This window comes from Monodelphis domestica, chromosome 1 (assembly GCF_027887165.1).
Source record: "Monodelphis domestica isolate mMonDom1 chromosome 1, mMonDom1.pri, whole genome shotgun sequence".
NCBI classification, from domain to species: domain Eukaryota; kingdom Metazoa; phylum Chordata; class Mammalia; order Didelphimorphia; family Didelphidae; genus Monodelphis; species Monodelphis domestica.
In genome coordinates, this window is record NC_077227.1 from 31,287,811 (window position 1) to 31,305,546 (window position 17,736).

The 17,736-nt window shown below is 50.4% G+C and overlaps 1 protein-coding gene across 1 annotated transcript in view; it reads left to right on the top strand.

Moving 5' to 3' along the window:
• The first annotated feature begins 329 nt into the window (after nucleotides 1-329).
• TSPAN15 (tetraspanin 15) overlaps nucleotides 330-17,736 on the top strand; it is a 57,423-nt gene continuing 40,016 nt past the window's right edge. The window contains exon 1 of the mRNA XM_056796459.1: nucleotides 330-558. Within this exon, the coding sequence (XP_056652437.1) occupies nucleotides 358-558 (201 nt within the window). The 5' untranslated portion in view covers nucleotides 330-357. The remainder of the gene's footprint in view (nucleotides 559-17,736) is intronic.

Sequence of the window (17,736 nt, forward strand, 5' to 3'; positions counted from 1 at the left end):
AAGGGTGCAGGTTCCCCTCCCCAGCCTCCGTCCTGTGCGCGCTGTAGTGTCTGTCCTCCACAGTTGCAGAAAACACTCGTGGGGAGGTGGCCCTGTGGCGCCTTAAACTCGGGGATCGGCGCGAGCGTGGTCCTCCGGCAGGAGCTGAGGAACCCGCACTCACGCTTGCTTGCACGCATGCATTGAGCGCCTGCTGTGTGCCCTCTGAGCGCCCGGACCAGCCACCGCAACGGCTGCCCCAGGCGAGGCCCCGCCTGCGCCCAAACCCATTGGTGGTTCCCCGAGGGCTGGGAGCCGTGATTGGCGCGCGCCGCTGCCGGTCTGTGGAGGGGGCGGGGCAGGGTGGGCGGGCAGCAGATGCAGCCGCAGGTGGGGCCGGGCTGGGCCCGGCCCTACCCGGCGGTGAAGTCAGGGTCCAGCGAGGACGGTGGTGGCGGTGGCGGCGGCGGCAGCAGTAGCACGATGGTCCGCGGGGGCTCGGAGCAGGTGCGCTACTGCGAGCGCTTCTCGTACCTCTACCTCAAGTTTTCGCTCGTCGCTTATTCGTCGTTCTTCTGGGTGAGTGAGCACAGGACCATGACTCTGACCGGGACCCTGACGCTATTCCCCCCTCCCCCGGACTCTCCCCCCCACTTCCGGCTCTCTTCCCTCCCCCCCCCCCCCCCCAGACCCTTAGTCCGCCGAGCTCCCGGGGGTCGAGCGGCCCGATCTTTCATCTTCGCGCGGACTGTCTCTTGGCTGTAGGCAGCTCCCAGCCCCGCCCCCGGTCGGACCCCTCCCCTCTTGGGGGCGGGGGTTTCCCGGGAAGCGCTGGAGGGGCTAAGAGAAAAACGAGGCGGCTGTGGGGGAGCGTGAGAAAACGGACTCGGTCGGGGAGAGGCGAGGGCTGCTGGGGGCATCTTAGGGGGATGGGGAGATCCTGCTCCCCCCGACCCATAGCCGGGGGAGGGGCCTGAAGACCTCGGGAGGGCGGGAGAGTGAATGAATGAGACGGAGAGAGATAAAGATGTGCGGTGCTGAGGGGAAGGGGCCAAAGGGAGGGAGGGCTCCTGACCCATTTCTCCGAGAAGGCCCTCATCCCTTGGGAAACGAACTGGAAATTCCTCCCGAGCCTGGGTGCAGGGACCTGTGGGGAACGAGAATCGGGGACTGTCCGGTCTGGCTAGTCCGGAGCCGGGCTGCCTGCCCGGGGCTATTCCCCGGGGCCAGGACCCACCTCTTCTTCCTTCTTCCTTTGCCTTGAGTTTGGGTTTTCCCTCCAGTCGTGTGGATTCCAGCCCCCTCTGCCTTCCCCTCCGGCGCTGCTCCGGGCCCCAGTGTGGCCTCACACTTCCTAGCTGTGCGACCCTGGACCCGTCTCTGAAGCCTCCTAGCCCAGACCTTACGCTCTTGGGCCTTGGAACCCACACGCAGTATTGGTTCAAACACGGAAGGCCAGGGTTAAAAGACAACCAGTTCGGTGTGGGGCTGCGTTTGGAGTCGGGAACCCGGAGTCGCTTCCTGGGCTTGTCCTTCTCTTGTCTGGGCCTGCGGGTCTCAGTCCCCCGATCTGTAAAATGGAACGGTTGGACTGGGTGACCGGAAAGGTCCTTCCAGCCTGGGATCCCAGGACTAGAGACAACTGACTCGGGCCCTGCTGCGAAGCACCTGTGCCCTGGGTGTGTGCCGAGGCTTGTGGCTCCCCGAGAAGGTGCAGGCTTTGTTTTAGGAGCCAGGAATCGCCTCCGAAGCCTTGCCCCTTGGGGTGGGTCGGGGCAAACCACTTCTCAGAGGGTCCGTTTTCTTCCTCCCTGAGACAGAGCCCGTGTTTTCCACCTGGAGGGGCCAGGGGAGATGCTTGGGAACCCTGGCTGGGGACACTTAATGGGGAAAGACAAATAATGAGGGGGAAACTGACGGTGTGTTTATTAACTCCCCGGAAACTCTCCTTTTCCTACTGCTTGGATGGGGAACACTGGGTGGTGGGCGTGCCCTGGGGTTAAGTTCCGAAGCTCCTGGAGCTGAGGGATGCTCCGAGAAAGTCACCCGGTAGAGGCGGGGGCTGCCTGGGGGGTGGGGTGGGGGCTCTGAATTGGACCATTCCATTCGACCTGCATTTCGGGGGGAGGAGAGCTGGCCTAGGCCCGGCGGACCCCGCTTCTGGTCTTGCTTCAGGCCCACACCCTGCTGGGGAAATCAATCTCTGGGCAATTCTAAAGACTGTCATTTGGAAACAGGTGCGGATCTCCCTTGGAGAAAGGAAGTTTTTCTCTCCCGAACTTCCTTCTATGGCCACAAAAGGATGAATTCTGGGTTTTTTTTTTTTAATGCTTTTTGAAGAGGACTTGGGAAGAGGAAGACAAAAACTAACTTTCCTGGAGCTTTCACTTTGGAATGACCCGGGGCGAGTCATTTAACATTTCAGTTTTTCTAGCTGTAAAATGGGGATAATAGTAGGGAGTGGTTAAGAACTCAGTCACAGCTGAGTAAATACAAACTACAGAGAGTCACCCAGTCTTATCCAGAAGGAGAAAGAAGGGGAGGGAGATGTAGAAAGGCCCCAAGGGAGGCTGCACCTAAATTAAGCTTTAAAAGAAGCCAGGGTGGGGACTCTTGGGTGGCTCTGTAGGTTGGGAGCCAGGTCTAGAGACCAAAGGTCCTGGGTTCAAATGTGGCCTCAGACTCTTCCTAGCTGGGTGACCCTGGGAAAGTCATCTGCTTCCTTCAGGCTCTAAGAGGTGCTCTAAAAGCTGGCCCCTTGGGTCCCTTCTGTTTCCTCACCTGGAGTTATTAGCCCTGGAAGTTCTCCCAGCCCAGCTAACTATATCTACTCGGGGTAGGATGGCAACAGGGGCCCAATGAAATAGCCCTTTCATTCTCTCTCTTATCTTAGAGGTCAACCGGAGCCCCTGGAGATTTTGAATAGAGGAGTGGTTGAGTGGTTAGAGTTGTTCAGGAACATCCATGTGGCAGCAGCCCGAAGGGTGGCTTATGGAGGGGGGAAACTGGTTTCAGCCTCAAGTCTCTGCTCTGGAAAGCCCAGTGGCCGGTGACTCTACCCTGGGCACTTTGTGCCTCAAGGAAGTCTTCCACTATAAGAGAAGTCCCACAAGACTTCACCCAGTACACAATGGGCCGCCTAACCGGGGCTTGCTCCACCCAGGGCCACTCCTGTTTCTGTGTAACGACCTCTTTGCATTCATTAACTCCCTGAAAGTTTGTGAATAACAAAGAAAACTAAACCTATAAAATACAAATAGATATTACAGACCTCTGAGAGGATCATTTAGTTAGGTCTGGGAGGGTCCTCTGAAGGCCTGGAGTCCGCCCTCCTCCTCCCATTGTGCAGATGAGGATGCCAAGGACTGTAGGGGAGAAATGACCAGCTGAGCCAGTTCTGATTCTAGATGGAGCTCCCTTCTGCCCTGGGCTTCCCAGGCTCTTTTACACCTCGTAACCCCCAACGCTGAGGGAAGGGACTTCCAGCCCGAGTCCCCAGTTTGCAGAAGAGGACAATGTGCAGAAGGAAGTTTAATTCACTTGCCCAGGATCATGCAGCTGCTGTCAGGGATTGGATTCCAATCCAAGTCTCTTTCCCCGAGTTTCTCTCTCTGTCTCTGTCTCTCTTTCTCTCTGTCTGTCTGTCTCTCCCTTCCCCTCTCCCCCTCCCCCCCCCCATACCATACTCCTTGATAAATGAATCTTTTCATATTCTGTCTCATTTAGCAGGGAGCCTTTCCTAAGGGCTGGATTAGGTGTTTGGGTCCTGGGTTCCTGTCCCAGATACACCAGGAAGTGACTAGCCCTGTGGTCCTGTGCACATTGCATTGTACTTTGGGCCCCTGTTGCCATCCTACCCTGAGTAGATATAGTTAGCTGGGCTGGGAGAACTTCCAGGGCTAATAGCTGGACAGATGCTGAATTCTGCTGGCCTGGGGCAAGTGGGTTGGCATGGTTACGCCTCAGTGGGAAGAGGCCATGACTGAGTCTTAACCATGCCAACCCACTTGCCCCTGTTCGGGGGAGGGGATGCACCGCCTGTATCTTCTCAGCATCCTGGCTTGGACATTATCCTTTCCATCTGGCCTGCCATCGATTTCTGAGCATGCAACTCCAACAGGAAGGGACCAGAGCTCAGATTCTTCCTCTTTTCACTTATTTATTTATTTTTATTTTATTTTCCCAATTCCATGTAATAACTTTCAACATGTTTTTCAAAATTATAAGATCCAAAATGTCTCCCTGAACCCCCTCAGCTCTGGCTTATGCATGCGTTCTCAGGCAAAACTTACTCCATATTGGTCATTGTTTTAAGAGAATACTCCTGTAAAAACATGAGTAAATAGTGTGGAAAATCGCATGCTTTGATCTGCATTTGGACTAACAGTTCTTTCTCTGGAGCTGGAGAGCATTGTTTGGCCTAAGTAAGACCTTCAGAATTATCCTGGATCAGAATTATCCCTGAGAGCAGCTGACAGTCCCGTGATATTTCTGTAACTGTGTACAATGTTAATATTCTCCTGGTTCTGCTTATTTCTCTCTCCTTCAGTTCAGGTAGGTCTTAATAGCTTTTTCGGAAGTCATCCTCTTCGTGGTTTCTTACAGCGCCATAGTATTCCATCACTATCCCGCAACATAGTTTTTTCAGTCATTCCTCTCCATTTCCACTTCTTTGCCAGCACAAAAAGAGCTGCTGGAAATGTTTTTGTATAAGTTCTTTTCCCTTTTTAATGATCTCTTTGGGGTACAGATCAAAGGGTTTGCACAGTTTTATAGCCCTTTGGGCACAGTTCCAAATTGTCCTCCAGAATGGTTGGATCAGTTCACAATTCCACTAACTGCCTTAGTGCCACATCCTCCCCAGCATTTATCACTTTACTGCCATATTGGCCAGTCTGATGGGTGTGAGGTGGTGCCTCAGAGTTGTTTTAATTTGCATTTCTCTAATCCAGGGTGATTTGGAACATTTTTTCATGGGATCATCGATCTTCTCTACCTGAAGATTGTTTGTTCATATCCTTTGATCGTTTGTCAATTGTGGAATGGCTTGTATTCTTATAAATTTGATTTAGTTCTTTATAAATTTGAGAAATGAGATCTTTGTCAGAGAAATTTGCTGTGAAAATTTTTCCCAATTTGTTATTTCCCTTCTCATCTTGGTTACATTGGTTTTGTTTGTTCAAAAGCTTTTTAATTTAATATAATCAAAATTCTTCATTTTATATCTCATAATGTTCCCTATCTCTTGTTTGGTTATAAATTCTTCCCTTCTTTATATGTCTGAGTGGCTAATTTGCTAATTGGGTCACTTTTATGTCTAAATCATATACCCGTCTTGTCCTTCTCTTGGTATCTGGTGTGAGATATTGGTCTACGCCTAGTTTCTGCCATACTGTTTTCCTAACAGTTTTTGTCAGATAGTGAGTTCATATCCCCTCAGCAGGGATTTGGGGGTTTGTCAAACACTAGATTGGTATGGCCATTTATTTATTTTTAAACCCTTACCTTCTGTCTTAGAATTGTAAGACTTGGAATAATATTTCTACCTAGATATATATTTTATAAAGTTTATTGGAAAAGGTAGACAGTTATTCCTATAAGTAACCTGATCACGTGGTCCCTAGCCTGCATGTCTCTTCCTCCATCCCTCTCACTTGCCTGCTCTGTTCCTGACTTCTTCCTTCTTTGTTCTCTTCTCACAAGCCCAAAGCCTTTACCTACAGCATGTAGGTAGAGGGATGCAAACCTGGCACAACTGTGTTATTTCAGGAATGTTTGATGGACAGGTCAAGCTACTCAGGAGGGGGAGGGGAAGAATGGTAAGGGTTAGGCAATGGGGGTTAAGTGACTTGCCCAGGGTCACACAGCCAGGAAGTGTCTGAGGCCAGATTTGAGCCTAGGACTTCCCATCTCTGGGCCTGGCTCTCAACCCACTAAGCCACCCAGCTGCCCCCAGTAAGGTCATTTAGAACTGTATATTGTGTACCTAATCTATTCCATTGATCTACTATGTTATATCTTAGCCAGTACCAGGATGTTCTGATGTTCTTTGTAGTACAGTTTGAGATCTGGCACTGCTAGGCCACCTTCTTTCACATTTTTTCCCATTATTTTCCTTGATGCGCTTGATCTTTTGTCCTTCTAGATGAATTTTGTTATTTTTCTAGTTCTAGAAAATAATTTAAGGTAGTTGCATCGATATGGCACTGAATAAGTAAAGGAATTAAGGTAAAATTGTCATTTTTATTATATTAGCTCAGCTACCCATGAGCAATTGATAATTTTCTCATTGTTTAGGTCTGACTTTATTTGGGTGAAAAGGGTTTTGTAGCTGTGTCCATATAATTCCTTGGCAAATTTGTCTTGGCAGGCAGTTTCCCAGGTATTTCATGTTATCTAAAGGTATTTTAAGTGGACTTTATTTTTCTATCTCTTGCTACTGGATTTTGTTAGAAATATATAGAAAAGCTGATGATTTCTGTGGGTTTATTTTGTATCCTGCAACTTTGCTAAAGTTATTAATTATTTCTACTCGCTTTTCAGTTGATTCTCTAGGATTCTCTACATAAAACCATCATATTATCTGCAAATAGTGACAGATTGCTTCCTCTTGAAGCTTACTTCTTTTGAGCTCTTTTGGTCCCTCACTCCCCCACTCTGGTTCTGACTTTCACTGGCCTGTGTACTGAGTTTCAATGGCTCCCATTGCCTTTGAGATTTGAATTCTCAACTTTTTTGTGGGTCATGATATCCTTGGGCAGTAGGCTGAAGCCTCTATATATGGATCCTTTTTCAAAGTAATGTTTTTAAATATATAAAATAAAATATAGGGGCTTACAAAGGAAATCAATTACATTGAAATATACTTATCTATATATCTAACCAAATACATTTATAGATCTGTAATTCAGATCCCTTGCTCTTCTATGAATATAAACGTTTTTGTTTGTCATTGAATACCTTTACCAGTCTGGCTCCCCCTGGCTTTCTAGATCCATTTCACATTATTTCTCCCTCCTGCTTTCCCCACTCTCCATTCCAATGTCTCCTTCCCCATTCCCCCTCCCCCCCCAACTTTGTATGTATTTTGAGATCCCTTTACAAACCCTAATTAGCACTGTGACTTGGGGGCAAACATAAAGGGGTCATTTCCCCCTCCTCCTCCAAGCTCTTGGACTCCCTGGACTCTTTGGGTTCCTGGGTCCCAAGTAAAGAACCCTTCAGGCAAACATAGTTCCTGAAAAGTCAATCCTTCTGCCCCACCCAGTGCTTCTAATGGGCCAAGTTCAGTCTTGTCATTTACCGACATGGAACTGATTACTTGTGGATTTTCTTGTGGATTACTTGTCAGTTCCTTCCCGATTACTTGTCAGTTCCATTTTCTTAGGGCTTTGCTGGAGACTTCAGCCTTGTTTGCCTCTTTCCCCTTACTAATTTCATTCATTTGTTCAGTTGTTATTAAGCTGTGGGCCAGGTGATACTGATCTGTGAGAGAGAGCAGGCCTCTCAGGCCTCTCAGCGACAAGTATTAGTGCTTATTGACTTCCTTGCCTATTGTCTTTTAGGAAGGAATTCACATCACTGCCCCTGGGATGGCTCTCTGTTGTTGGTACTGCAAGGTTATAACACCCATTTTACAGAGGAGAAAATTAAGGCCCAGCCATGTGAAGATACTTCCCTAGTGCCATAGCTATAAGGCAACAGAGCCAGAGTTTGGCAGCCTGGGCTCCAGATTCTGGATCCACCAAGCTGCCTCTTAAGTCCATCTCATGTGAAGTTTCAGGGAGTCTGCTAGGGAAGAGGCTGCTATGACAGCCATAGAGCTGTCATCTGGTTTAGGGCAGTGAAGTGGTTTAGTGGAGGGAATCAGGAAAACCTGACCTCAAATACTTGCCAGTTGGGTGACTGGGCATGTCATTTAACCCTGTTTGCCTCAGTTTATTCATCTGTAAAATGTGCTGGAGAAGGAAATGACAAATAGCTTCAGCTCTAACAAGAAAACTCCAAATGGGGCACAAAAAGTTGGGCATGACTGAACAACAATGAGTCAAGGGATTCTTTTTTGGAAAGTCCTGGGTCTCTGGCAGTTTGGTGAAGCCACCCTGGGGAACTCTGCCCAGAATGTTTTTAAATGCATGAAATAAATTATACAATGTTACAAAAAAACCCCAATTATCTGAAAATACAGTTATCAAAATTAAAAACAAAGTTTAGGGATCTCAGGTTAAGAACTTCTTGACTTGGTTTTACTCCTTTTCCAGTTCCTCTTCCCCCTCATTTTACAGAGGAGGATACTGAGGTCTAGTGAGCTTTAGTGACTTTTCCAAGGTTATACAGCTTAGTTAAGGGGCAGAACTGGGATTCAAATCTAGGTCTTCTGACTCCAGATCAGACTTTTGGCATCACCACTTAGAATTCCATTAATTAGTACATGAAGTCTGCTCCTCCTCAGGTTGCTGAGTTTGAGTAGCACAGGGAGGCTGAAAGAGAGATTTATCAGGAACTTGTTTCCTAATTAGCCCTGCCAGGCCAGAAAGAATGGCAGGCTGGGCCCCAGGCATTGAAAACCATTCACAGTGAAACCTGGTTGTCATTTTTTCTGATGGGGGCAAAGGCCTGTTTGCTTTCAGAGGCCATTGGTGATAAACATTCCCTGCTCTATTGGTGGTTTCCTTCTGAGGGCATTAATCCATTTTATTTTATTTTATTGATTAATTTTTTTTAAACTTTTTTCTCCAATTACATGTAAAAACAATTTTAAAAATTTAACAAATTTTTTGAGTTCCAAATTTTCTTCTTCCCTCCCCTTTTCCCTGACTGAGAAGGTAAGCAATCTGAAATAGTTTGTTTTTTTTATTTTGGGGGGAGACAAACTGATTGGATAACAAAAGGAATAATCTCTATTATTGTTGTCATTTGGTTGTTTTTTAGTTGTATAGGACTCTTTGTGAAGACCTTATTTGGGGTTTCCTTGGCAGAGATGCTGTAGTGGTTTGCTGTTTCCTTCTCTAGCTCATTTGACAGAGGAGGAAATGGAGACAAACAGGATTAAATGACTTGCTCAGGGTAGTAAGCATTTGAGATCAGATTTAAACTCAGGTCTTCCTGATTTCAGTCCACTAGGCAACCCAGCTACCCAGTTAATTGATTTTTTTAAAGTATTTTTTCTACTGGAGAAGTTTTGAGGCAGTTCAAGGCTTGAAGGTGAAATTTGTACTCCAGAAAGTATGATTGACACGAGTGAAAACAGAACTTTTAGTTTCGCCTCTGTGGGTAGATTTCCATAGGGAGAGGGGCTTGAATGCTGATGTAGAAACTGATATCGTATGATCATAGCTTGAGAGGTGGAAGGGAACTCAGAGACCATCCCTTCATGTTACAGATGGAGAGACTCAGGTCCTGAGAGCTTAAGTGACTTTCCTAGGCAGTATCAGAGGAGGGATCCCAAATGTTGTCTGTCCTCTGTTCTCTTAGGATCTTGAATGGGGTAAGTCAGCCCAAGAGAGATGAGGGCTGATCTTGGGTCAGAGAGACCCTATCCCAGATCTCAGACACGTCCTGGTTTTGTTTCCCTGGGGAAGTCATTTACTGTCTGCATGTCCAGTAAACTCAGCCTGTAAATTATCTTGAGATGAATTGCCAGTCCACTATGATGGAGTGTGAATGGCTTTCTTTCCTGGGAGATGTGTACAACTGGTCTTTGGTCGTTAGAGCCCACATTTACAAGGCATTTCCAGGTTCACAAAGAACTTTCTTAGATGAGAAGTAGCATCAGTGTTATTAGACCTCAGAATTACAAATGGCAGCTCAAAAACAGTGGGTGCTAATGTGATGAAAGGGGTTTCCTCAGCCAAAATTTCCTCCAGTGAAATCAGGACATTGTTTAAACAAATTAGAGGCAAGAGGTTGGAACTTTGGGAGAGGAAGTAATAACTCTCACTTCTGTAGCACGTGGAGGGTTTATACAAAGCATTTTGCTCTCAAAAGTGTCTGTGGGGTGACTTTAAGTGTCTTTGAACCCATTTTGCAGTGGAAGAAAATGAGGTGGCCAAAGCCAAGTCCTCAAGAGTGCATCTAAGACTTGTTAGAGGAGAGACGGGAATCTAGGGATTTTCTTTCCTCATCCCGTGCATTTTCTGCTGTGGAATAAGGAAATATCATACTGTGGCATTGGGAGTCACAGGACTTGGGTTCAGATCCCAGCACTGCCATCCTACTTCTGTAACCCCTGGCAGTCCCTTTATCTCCCAGTCTCAAGTTCTGTAAAATGAAGAGTTTGATCTCTGGATCATAAGAAACCTGAGTTCAGATGTTGGACACTAACCATGTGGTTGTGGGCAACCCACAACCTCTCTGAGTCTCAGTTTTGTTTTCTGTGAAATGGGAATAATGCCTTTCCTATCGACTCAAGAGGTATGGACTGTAGATACGGAGTGGGTCCCAGAATCAGGAAAATCTGGCTTCAGATCTTCCTTCTGACGGACATGCTAGCTGGGTACCTAGAGCAAAGGTTCACTTTCTGGGCCCCAGGCCTTCTCTAAGAATGTGAGGTGCAGAAGTGGTTCCTCCCAGGGAACTTGCTCTTCAAAATGGAATCACAGATCAAGGCTGTTTTGAGGTTCAAACAAGATAATGCTCATGAGTGTTGTGCTGTCCTGAAAAGGGTTAACATGACTACAGAGCATATTCATTAAGAAAAAGTCTTACTGTATTTTTATGTTGATATATCATGCTTTGTCATTCAGTTGTTTCAGTCCTGTCTGACTCTTCATTTGGGGTTTTCTGGGTAAAGATCCTGGAGTGGTTTGCCATTTCTTTCTCTAGCTCATTTTACAGATGAGGAAACTGAGGTAAGCAGGGTTAAGCAACTTGCCCAGGATCACATAGATAGTAAGTGTTCGAGGCTGAATTTGAACACAGGTCCTTCTGACTCCAGGCCCAGCTCTTTATCTATTGTGGCATCTAGCTGCCCCCCCCCCCCATCTTTTTTTTCTTTAAACTACTGGGAGTGCCAGAGAGGGGTCAGGGAAGAGGTTCTGAATTTGAACTGGTATTTGGCCCCTGTACCTTGAAGAACTGGGAGAATTCTGACAAGTGGAGAGGTAGAGAGCTTGGAGTCAAGACTATCAGAGCTCACATCTTATCTCATCTGGGCCCTGGATTATGAAAGCCCAACCCATCAATTCCTGTATAATAGAGAGAATCACTTGTTTGTAATCTGGGTCGAGATTCTATCCAATCTGTTGCTTTTTACATTTTGTTTGGCCTTAGGAATCCCAAAGAATGTCTTCCTTTAAACAGAGTTTGGCTAATAAATGAAGGGGACCAGAGTTCTTTTCCTGGGTGTGTGAGCCCCAAGACTGGGCATGGGGAAAGGTTCAGAGTTTGATGGACCACCTCCTAATTAGCTATTTACCAATCAGAGATGTCTTGGGATATTCAAGGAAGGAGCTGAATAATGAACTCCCCAAAGTCTATATAGGGACCTGAGCCAGGTCCATTGGTGTCTTTGGTCTCCAAGAGGGCCATTGATCTGCCACTTTATTGGTTATGTTGCTGGCCTAATCAATAAACTGAGATTCTTAACCAAAAACCAGTCTCGAGATAATTTTCATCATAAGAAGACTCATTATCTGTATGATACCTTGCCCCAGTCCCTTAACTTTTCTCTTCTTCAGTTTATTTATCTGTAAATGAAGGAGTTATTCTGGCTGGCCTCTAAGTGCCTAACCAGTTCTAAATCAATGATCCTTGGGTTATGGCTGGGAAAGAGCAGCTTATGAGGGGCAGCTGGGTAGCTCAATGGACAGAGAGCTAGGCCTGGAGATGGGAGGTCTTGGATTCAAAGCTGACCTCAGATACTTCCTAGCTGTGTGACCCTGGACAAGTCACTTAACTCTTATTTCCCTAGTCCTTGCCACTCTTCTGCATTGGAACTAATAATCATAAGACAGAAGGTAAGGGTTTTTAAAAAAAAAAGCATGTGTGGGTGACCAACAATTCAGCAACCGTGGTGTTGGGCCCTGGGGATACAGAGATAGGGAGAATTTCCTCCTAGTGAAGAGAAACTTGTTTAAAAAAAAAAACTGCTGTGAGAGGGAGTAGAATTAATGTAGATTGGGGCCGTAGGACGGAGAACTTAGAACATCAGAATTATGAAGGACCTTAAAGCATAGAATGTAGAATGTCCGATGGAAAGGGACTTAGGACAGAGAACATCAGAGCTGGGAAGGACCTCAGAACCCAGAACCCAGATGTCAGAGGGAAAGGGTTGTAGGACAGAGAACTTAGACCATCAGAGCTATGAAGGACCTCAGAACCCAGAACCCAGAATGTCAGAGCTGGAGGGACCTTAGAACATAGAGAAAGATGTTATTCAGAGAAATTGGAAGAGAGTTCATTGTCCCTGGAGCAGGAGGAAGGAGAGGTGAGCTCTCTGGAGGAAGTGTTCACTGCGTTGGTCCTTGAAGACTTCAGGAAATTTAGGGGTACTGATAACCATTCTGGAAAGCAATTTGGAGCCATGCCTAAAGGGCCACAAACCTGTGCGTGCCCTTTGACACAGGATTACCACTCGGTGTGTATTCCAAAGAGATCAAAGAGGGAAAAAGGATCTATTTGTGCAAAAATATTTATAGCAGCAGTCCCAAATTTTTGTGGTGGCAAAGGCTTGGAAACTGAGGGGTGCCCATCAACTGGGGATTGGCTGAACAAGTTGTAGTGTATGCTTGTAAGAAAATATTTTTGTGCCATAAGAAATGACAAATAAAATGATCAAAAAAACCTAGGAGAGACTTCTATGAAGGGACACCCAGTGAAGGGAGCAGAAGCAGGAGAAGCATCAGCAGTGACGTAGGATGCTCCGCTGTGAAGGACTTTGTAAGCGCTGTGTGTCTTCTTTCACAACGGGATGAACATGAAGTCTGTTTTGTAGGGTACCACATGTGCAGCCCACATCATGTTACCTGCCATCTTGGAGAGAGGAGAAGAGTGGGAGAGCACATGGATTGCAGAATGTTGGACAAGGATTATTAAAAATTGTAACCTGGGGGAAACAAGTAGAGATGGGGTTGTCGTGGACGAGAGGACGGGCCAGTTAGGGTACGATGGATGCCCTGGGTGTGAGTAGGCCGGAGGTTTGAGGGGACTGCTAGCTCAGTGGGAGTCCTCATCATGGCATGGAGCCAGGGACACTTGGGTGCTCTTAGTGGACACCGAGAGAAGCCTGGCCTGGGCTGGAGGCCCCACAGAACACAAGACTGGAGCTAGAAGGGCCCCGAAGGCCGTCTAGTCTAGTCCCCTCGCTCTCTAGACAAGGAGACTGAGTGTGTAGGGACTTAGCAGCGGCGGAGCCCGGGAACTAGAGTTGAGGGGCCAGCCTCGTGCACCCCACCATCGGTCTTTCTCCTACACTTATAGAGCTGTTCGAGTTGGGCAGAAAAGTCTCGGAGATCATCTGCCCAACGCCTTCGTTCTGCTGGTTGGGAGTTTCAGAGACTTTCCCAAGAGTCAAGACCGGGACTGGTCCTTCCACTCCAGGTCCAGCTTCCTTTCCAGGGTCTGACGGAGACCGGCTCGGCCACAGAGGTGACTCTAGGCTGTTGGGGAGCCTCGAAAGGCCTCCCCTCTCCCCACCCAGGCGAAGTTCAGTGAACAGATTTCTGTTCTTTGCATTTAAAGGGCCACACATTTTGGAGCAGCCGAGAACGGGAAGCAGAGCTGATGCTGTAAAGATTAAAATGTCGTTTCTCTGCTAGAAATATTATATCTTTATGAGGTTTATTAAAGATTAAGAAATAAAGAAAATACAAAATAAGAAAGCACGTGCAACCCACATTTTGTCCGCTAGGCAGAGAGCCACGAGAGAGAGAGCCTGAAGTAGGCGGAGTTAGTCCAAATAATAATTTGTTCTCAGCCCAGGTGGGGATTCAGGTGAGGTTACAAAGCATTCTGGGAAGTGGCCCAGGACTTCTGGGGATTGAAGTCCGGGGCTCAGATCGCCATTTTTACAATGCCCACCTGTTGGGGAATGGCTAAACCGATGGTGGGACAGAAACGCGATGGAGTCGTTTGGGCCACAAGAAATGCCGAGTAGAAAGACTTAAAAGCCTGGGAAGTCCTTAATGAACCGATGTGGAATGAGGTAGGCGGAATCGAGGGATGGCCACACCCCGGGGTCCATGGGAAGAACGGTGAAAAGAAGGGAATGTCCAACGCGGGGCGGAATCGAGGGATGGCCTCACCCCGGTGTCCATGGGAAGAATGGTGAAAAGAAGGGAATGTCCAACGCGCCGGCTGACGGCCGCTCGGCCCATGAGGAGCACGTGTGAAGCACCTGCTGTGTGCCAAGCACACTCTGGGGATACCCGGAAGGTCGGAGACTCCGCCCGCCCTCCAGGAGTGCCCCTCTCTTGGAGAGAAATATCCGCGTGTGTCCAAGATCCACTTCGACGAGATGGAGATTGTCTGAGAGAGAAGGGTGGGAACCGAAGAACGAGAATTAGGGGGGGCGCTAGGTAGTGCGGTGGTCAGAGGGCCAGTCCTGGATTTGGGAGGTCCGTGACCCTGGGCAGGGCCCGCCTCAGGCTGCTTCATCACCCCTCCCTGCTCTTCTGTCTTAGAATTAATGTCAAGACACAAGGTAAGGGCTTAAAAAAAGAAGGACTAGTTTAGGTCCCAGGGAGCCTTGGGGGGATTCCTCTCCCTCGTAGGGAAGGACGAGGCAGCGTGGGGGCTGGGGGGCTCCAGGGAGCCGAATTTGCTGTAAAGGGACTGATGGACTGGGTGTGCTTGTGGAGGAGAGTAGGCATTTCGAGACGCTCCCCCCTTTTGCAGGGGGTCCACTGATGGGGCAGACCCTAAATGGATTAGACCCCAAGGCAAAGAGACCCGCAGAAGGGAGCCCTTGGATGGGCTGAGATCTCCTTAGTGGAGGTGTTTTGGTGCCTCTCCCCAGGCGTGGGTGGAGCCCTGGGAACCCGATAAGGAGTGATCCAGAGGCCTTTGTGCCAGCCTGTTCCAAAACCAGGTGAAAAGTTTCTCTGGGGCTCGGCGGAAGGCCTGGTCCTCTGCAGCCTCCGGGAAGGGCACAAGATCCACCAGCCAATAACCACCAGCTAATTAGCTGGAGTGAATAAACTGCGATTACGTGTCCTAGCCAGCCTTGGTCCCAAGTGCCTTAAAAGTCAAGAAAGTGCCCTGGCAAGAAAATCCAGGCGGCCTTTCCGTAGAGGCAGGCAGAGAGGCTACCGAGGAGGGGCGTGACATCAAGAGACTTGGGGGAGAGGACTTGAGTTCGAGTTCACCCTCCGACATGATTCTCTGTGACTCGCCTTGGGTACATCCTTCATCTGTCTCCGTGCCTTTCTAATGAGTTTTGATGTGCTGTCATTCTGTTGCGTCGGACTCTTCTTGGCCCGGGTACTGGAGGGCTTGTCATCGTTTTCTCCAGCTCATTTTACAGATGAGGAAACAGAGGCAAACAGGGTGAAAGGTCACGTCGCTCGGGATGATTCCTGAGGCAGGGAGGGGTTTGACAGGAGTTGGGAGAGTGGGTGACCGAGTCTTTGGAAGTGTGAAACCCCTGGAAAGAATGGAAAGGAGGACTTCCTCAGAGATAAGCCTTTGGGACCGGAGAGGCTGGGGATTTCAAGCCACATCTTTTCTTCCACTTTTGTTAAAAAAAAAGAAGGTTTTTAAGGTCTTTTGTGTTGACTTCATATCCACTGGGTGACTTCCATCCCCACCCTCCACTTCCCCAGGACAAGCCTAATCTCTCTTCCAGCGGACATCCTCTCACCTGCCCCCTTGGGGCTTCCCCAGATGAAGGGTCCCCAGTTCCTTCCCCTGGTCCTCTCCTAGGCTGCCTCCAGGAGCTTTGCCTGAAGAAGCCAGACCAGGTGACCCTGGATAAGTCCCTGCATAGAGGTCTTCTCCCTTGTAAGGAAGTCCCAGAGGGAGGGAGCCTCCACTTGCAGCCAGGCTGGGGTGGAGACCTGGGTGTACCCGGAAGGACTCCTGGAGGCTCAGAGCTGCTAATCTCTGGCAGGAGTCACCCAGCCAGTTTGTTCCCAGGCGGCTTGGGAAACCCTGGTACCCTTGGGATGACCACCAACAGAGGCCTGCTCTCAGTCATTCACCCTCAGGGAGCCTCCGCCTCCGCCTCTGGAGGGAAATGGCCAACCACTGAGAAGACCCCGAATGCGGCCGTGAAGGACAGGGCGGGAGCGGAACGACTGACCCCCCTTCGGTAGCAGCTGTGATGTGCGTCACTTCCGGAGACGCTGTGAACACGCGCTGCCTCTCCTGGCCGCCAGCATGGGATCCGCGCAGGAGGCTTGGAGCCAGAACAGCGCGCTGGGCAGGCCTTTGGGCTCCTGGGAGCCCAGGGCACGGCTCTGCCCGCAGCGGCCAGCCTTCTCTCCTCTGGCCGTAGTTCACTTCACTAAGCGAGGCCGGGATTAGTGGAACCACATCTGTTTATGAGCCTGCTGATTAACACCCGGGAGCCAGCGGCCAGGGCAGCCTTCTAGGTCCCCTGCGGGGAGAGGAGAGAAGGCGGAGTGAGCGCCGGCAAAGCTCATGAAGGCTGTCTTGTGGCCTGGAGGACCGGGGCGGACCGACCGGGGCAGACCGACCAGGGCGGACCGACCGGGGCAGACCGACCGGGGCAGACCGACCGGGGCAGACCGACCGGGGCAGACCGACCGGGGCAGACCGACCGGGGCAGACCGACCGGGGCAGACCGACCGGGGCAGACCGACCGGGGCAGACCGACCGGGGCAGACCGACCGGGGCAGACCGACCGGGGCAGACCGACCGGGGCAGACCGACCGGGGCAGACTGACCGGGGCAGACCGACCGGGGCAGACTGACCGGGGCAGACTGACCGGGGCAGACCGACCGGGGCAGACCGACCGGGGCAGACCGACCGGGGCAGACTGACCAGGGCAGAGGGCAGACCGACCGGGGCAGACCGACCGGGGCGGACCGACCGGGGCAGACCGACCAGGGCGGACCGACCAGGGCAGACCGACCGGGGCAGACTGACCGGGGCAGACCGACCAGGGCAGACCGACCGGGGCAGACTGACCGGGGCAGACTGACCAGGGCAGAGGGCAGACCGACCGGGGCAGACCGACCAGGGCAGACCGACCGGGGCAGACTGACCGGGGCAGACTGACCAGGGCAGAGGGCAGACCGACCGGGGCAGACCGACCGGGGCAGACCGACCAGGGCAGACCGACCAGGGCAGACCGACCGGGGCAGACTGACCAGGGCAGAGGGCAGACCGACCGGGGCAGACCGACCGGGGCGGACCGACCGGGGCAGACCGACCAGGGCGGACCGACCGGGGCGGACCGACCAGGGCGGACCGACCAGGGCGGACCGACCAGGGCAGACCGACCAGGGCGGCCCAGTCTTACGCGCGTCCTGGGGCGACGGGCCTTATCCTTCACCCACCTGGTGTGTCCGCCCGGGAGGGCCGTCCCTGCTTCCGCTGACCCTGAGGCGGCCCTTCCTTAAGCCTGCTTCCTCTAAGGAGAGTGCACTGCAGGGAGCGCCACCTCTGCCAGGGGACCCGGCTTTGCCCCCTTTCGCCCCCCTCTGGTGAGGGCGCTGGCAGAGCTCTCTCCTGGGGCCCGTCCAGCCTGGAACTCCACTCAAACACCTCCCAGACCATGAAGGCCCGGATGACGGCCAGCTCTCCGGAGGGCGTGTGGCTCCTGCCCAGAGATCCGAGGATCCAGGAAAGAA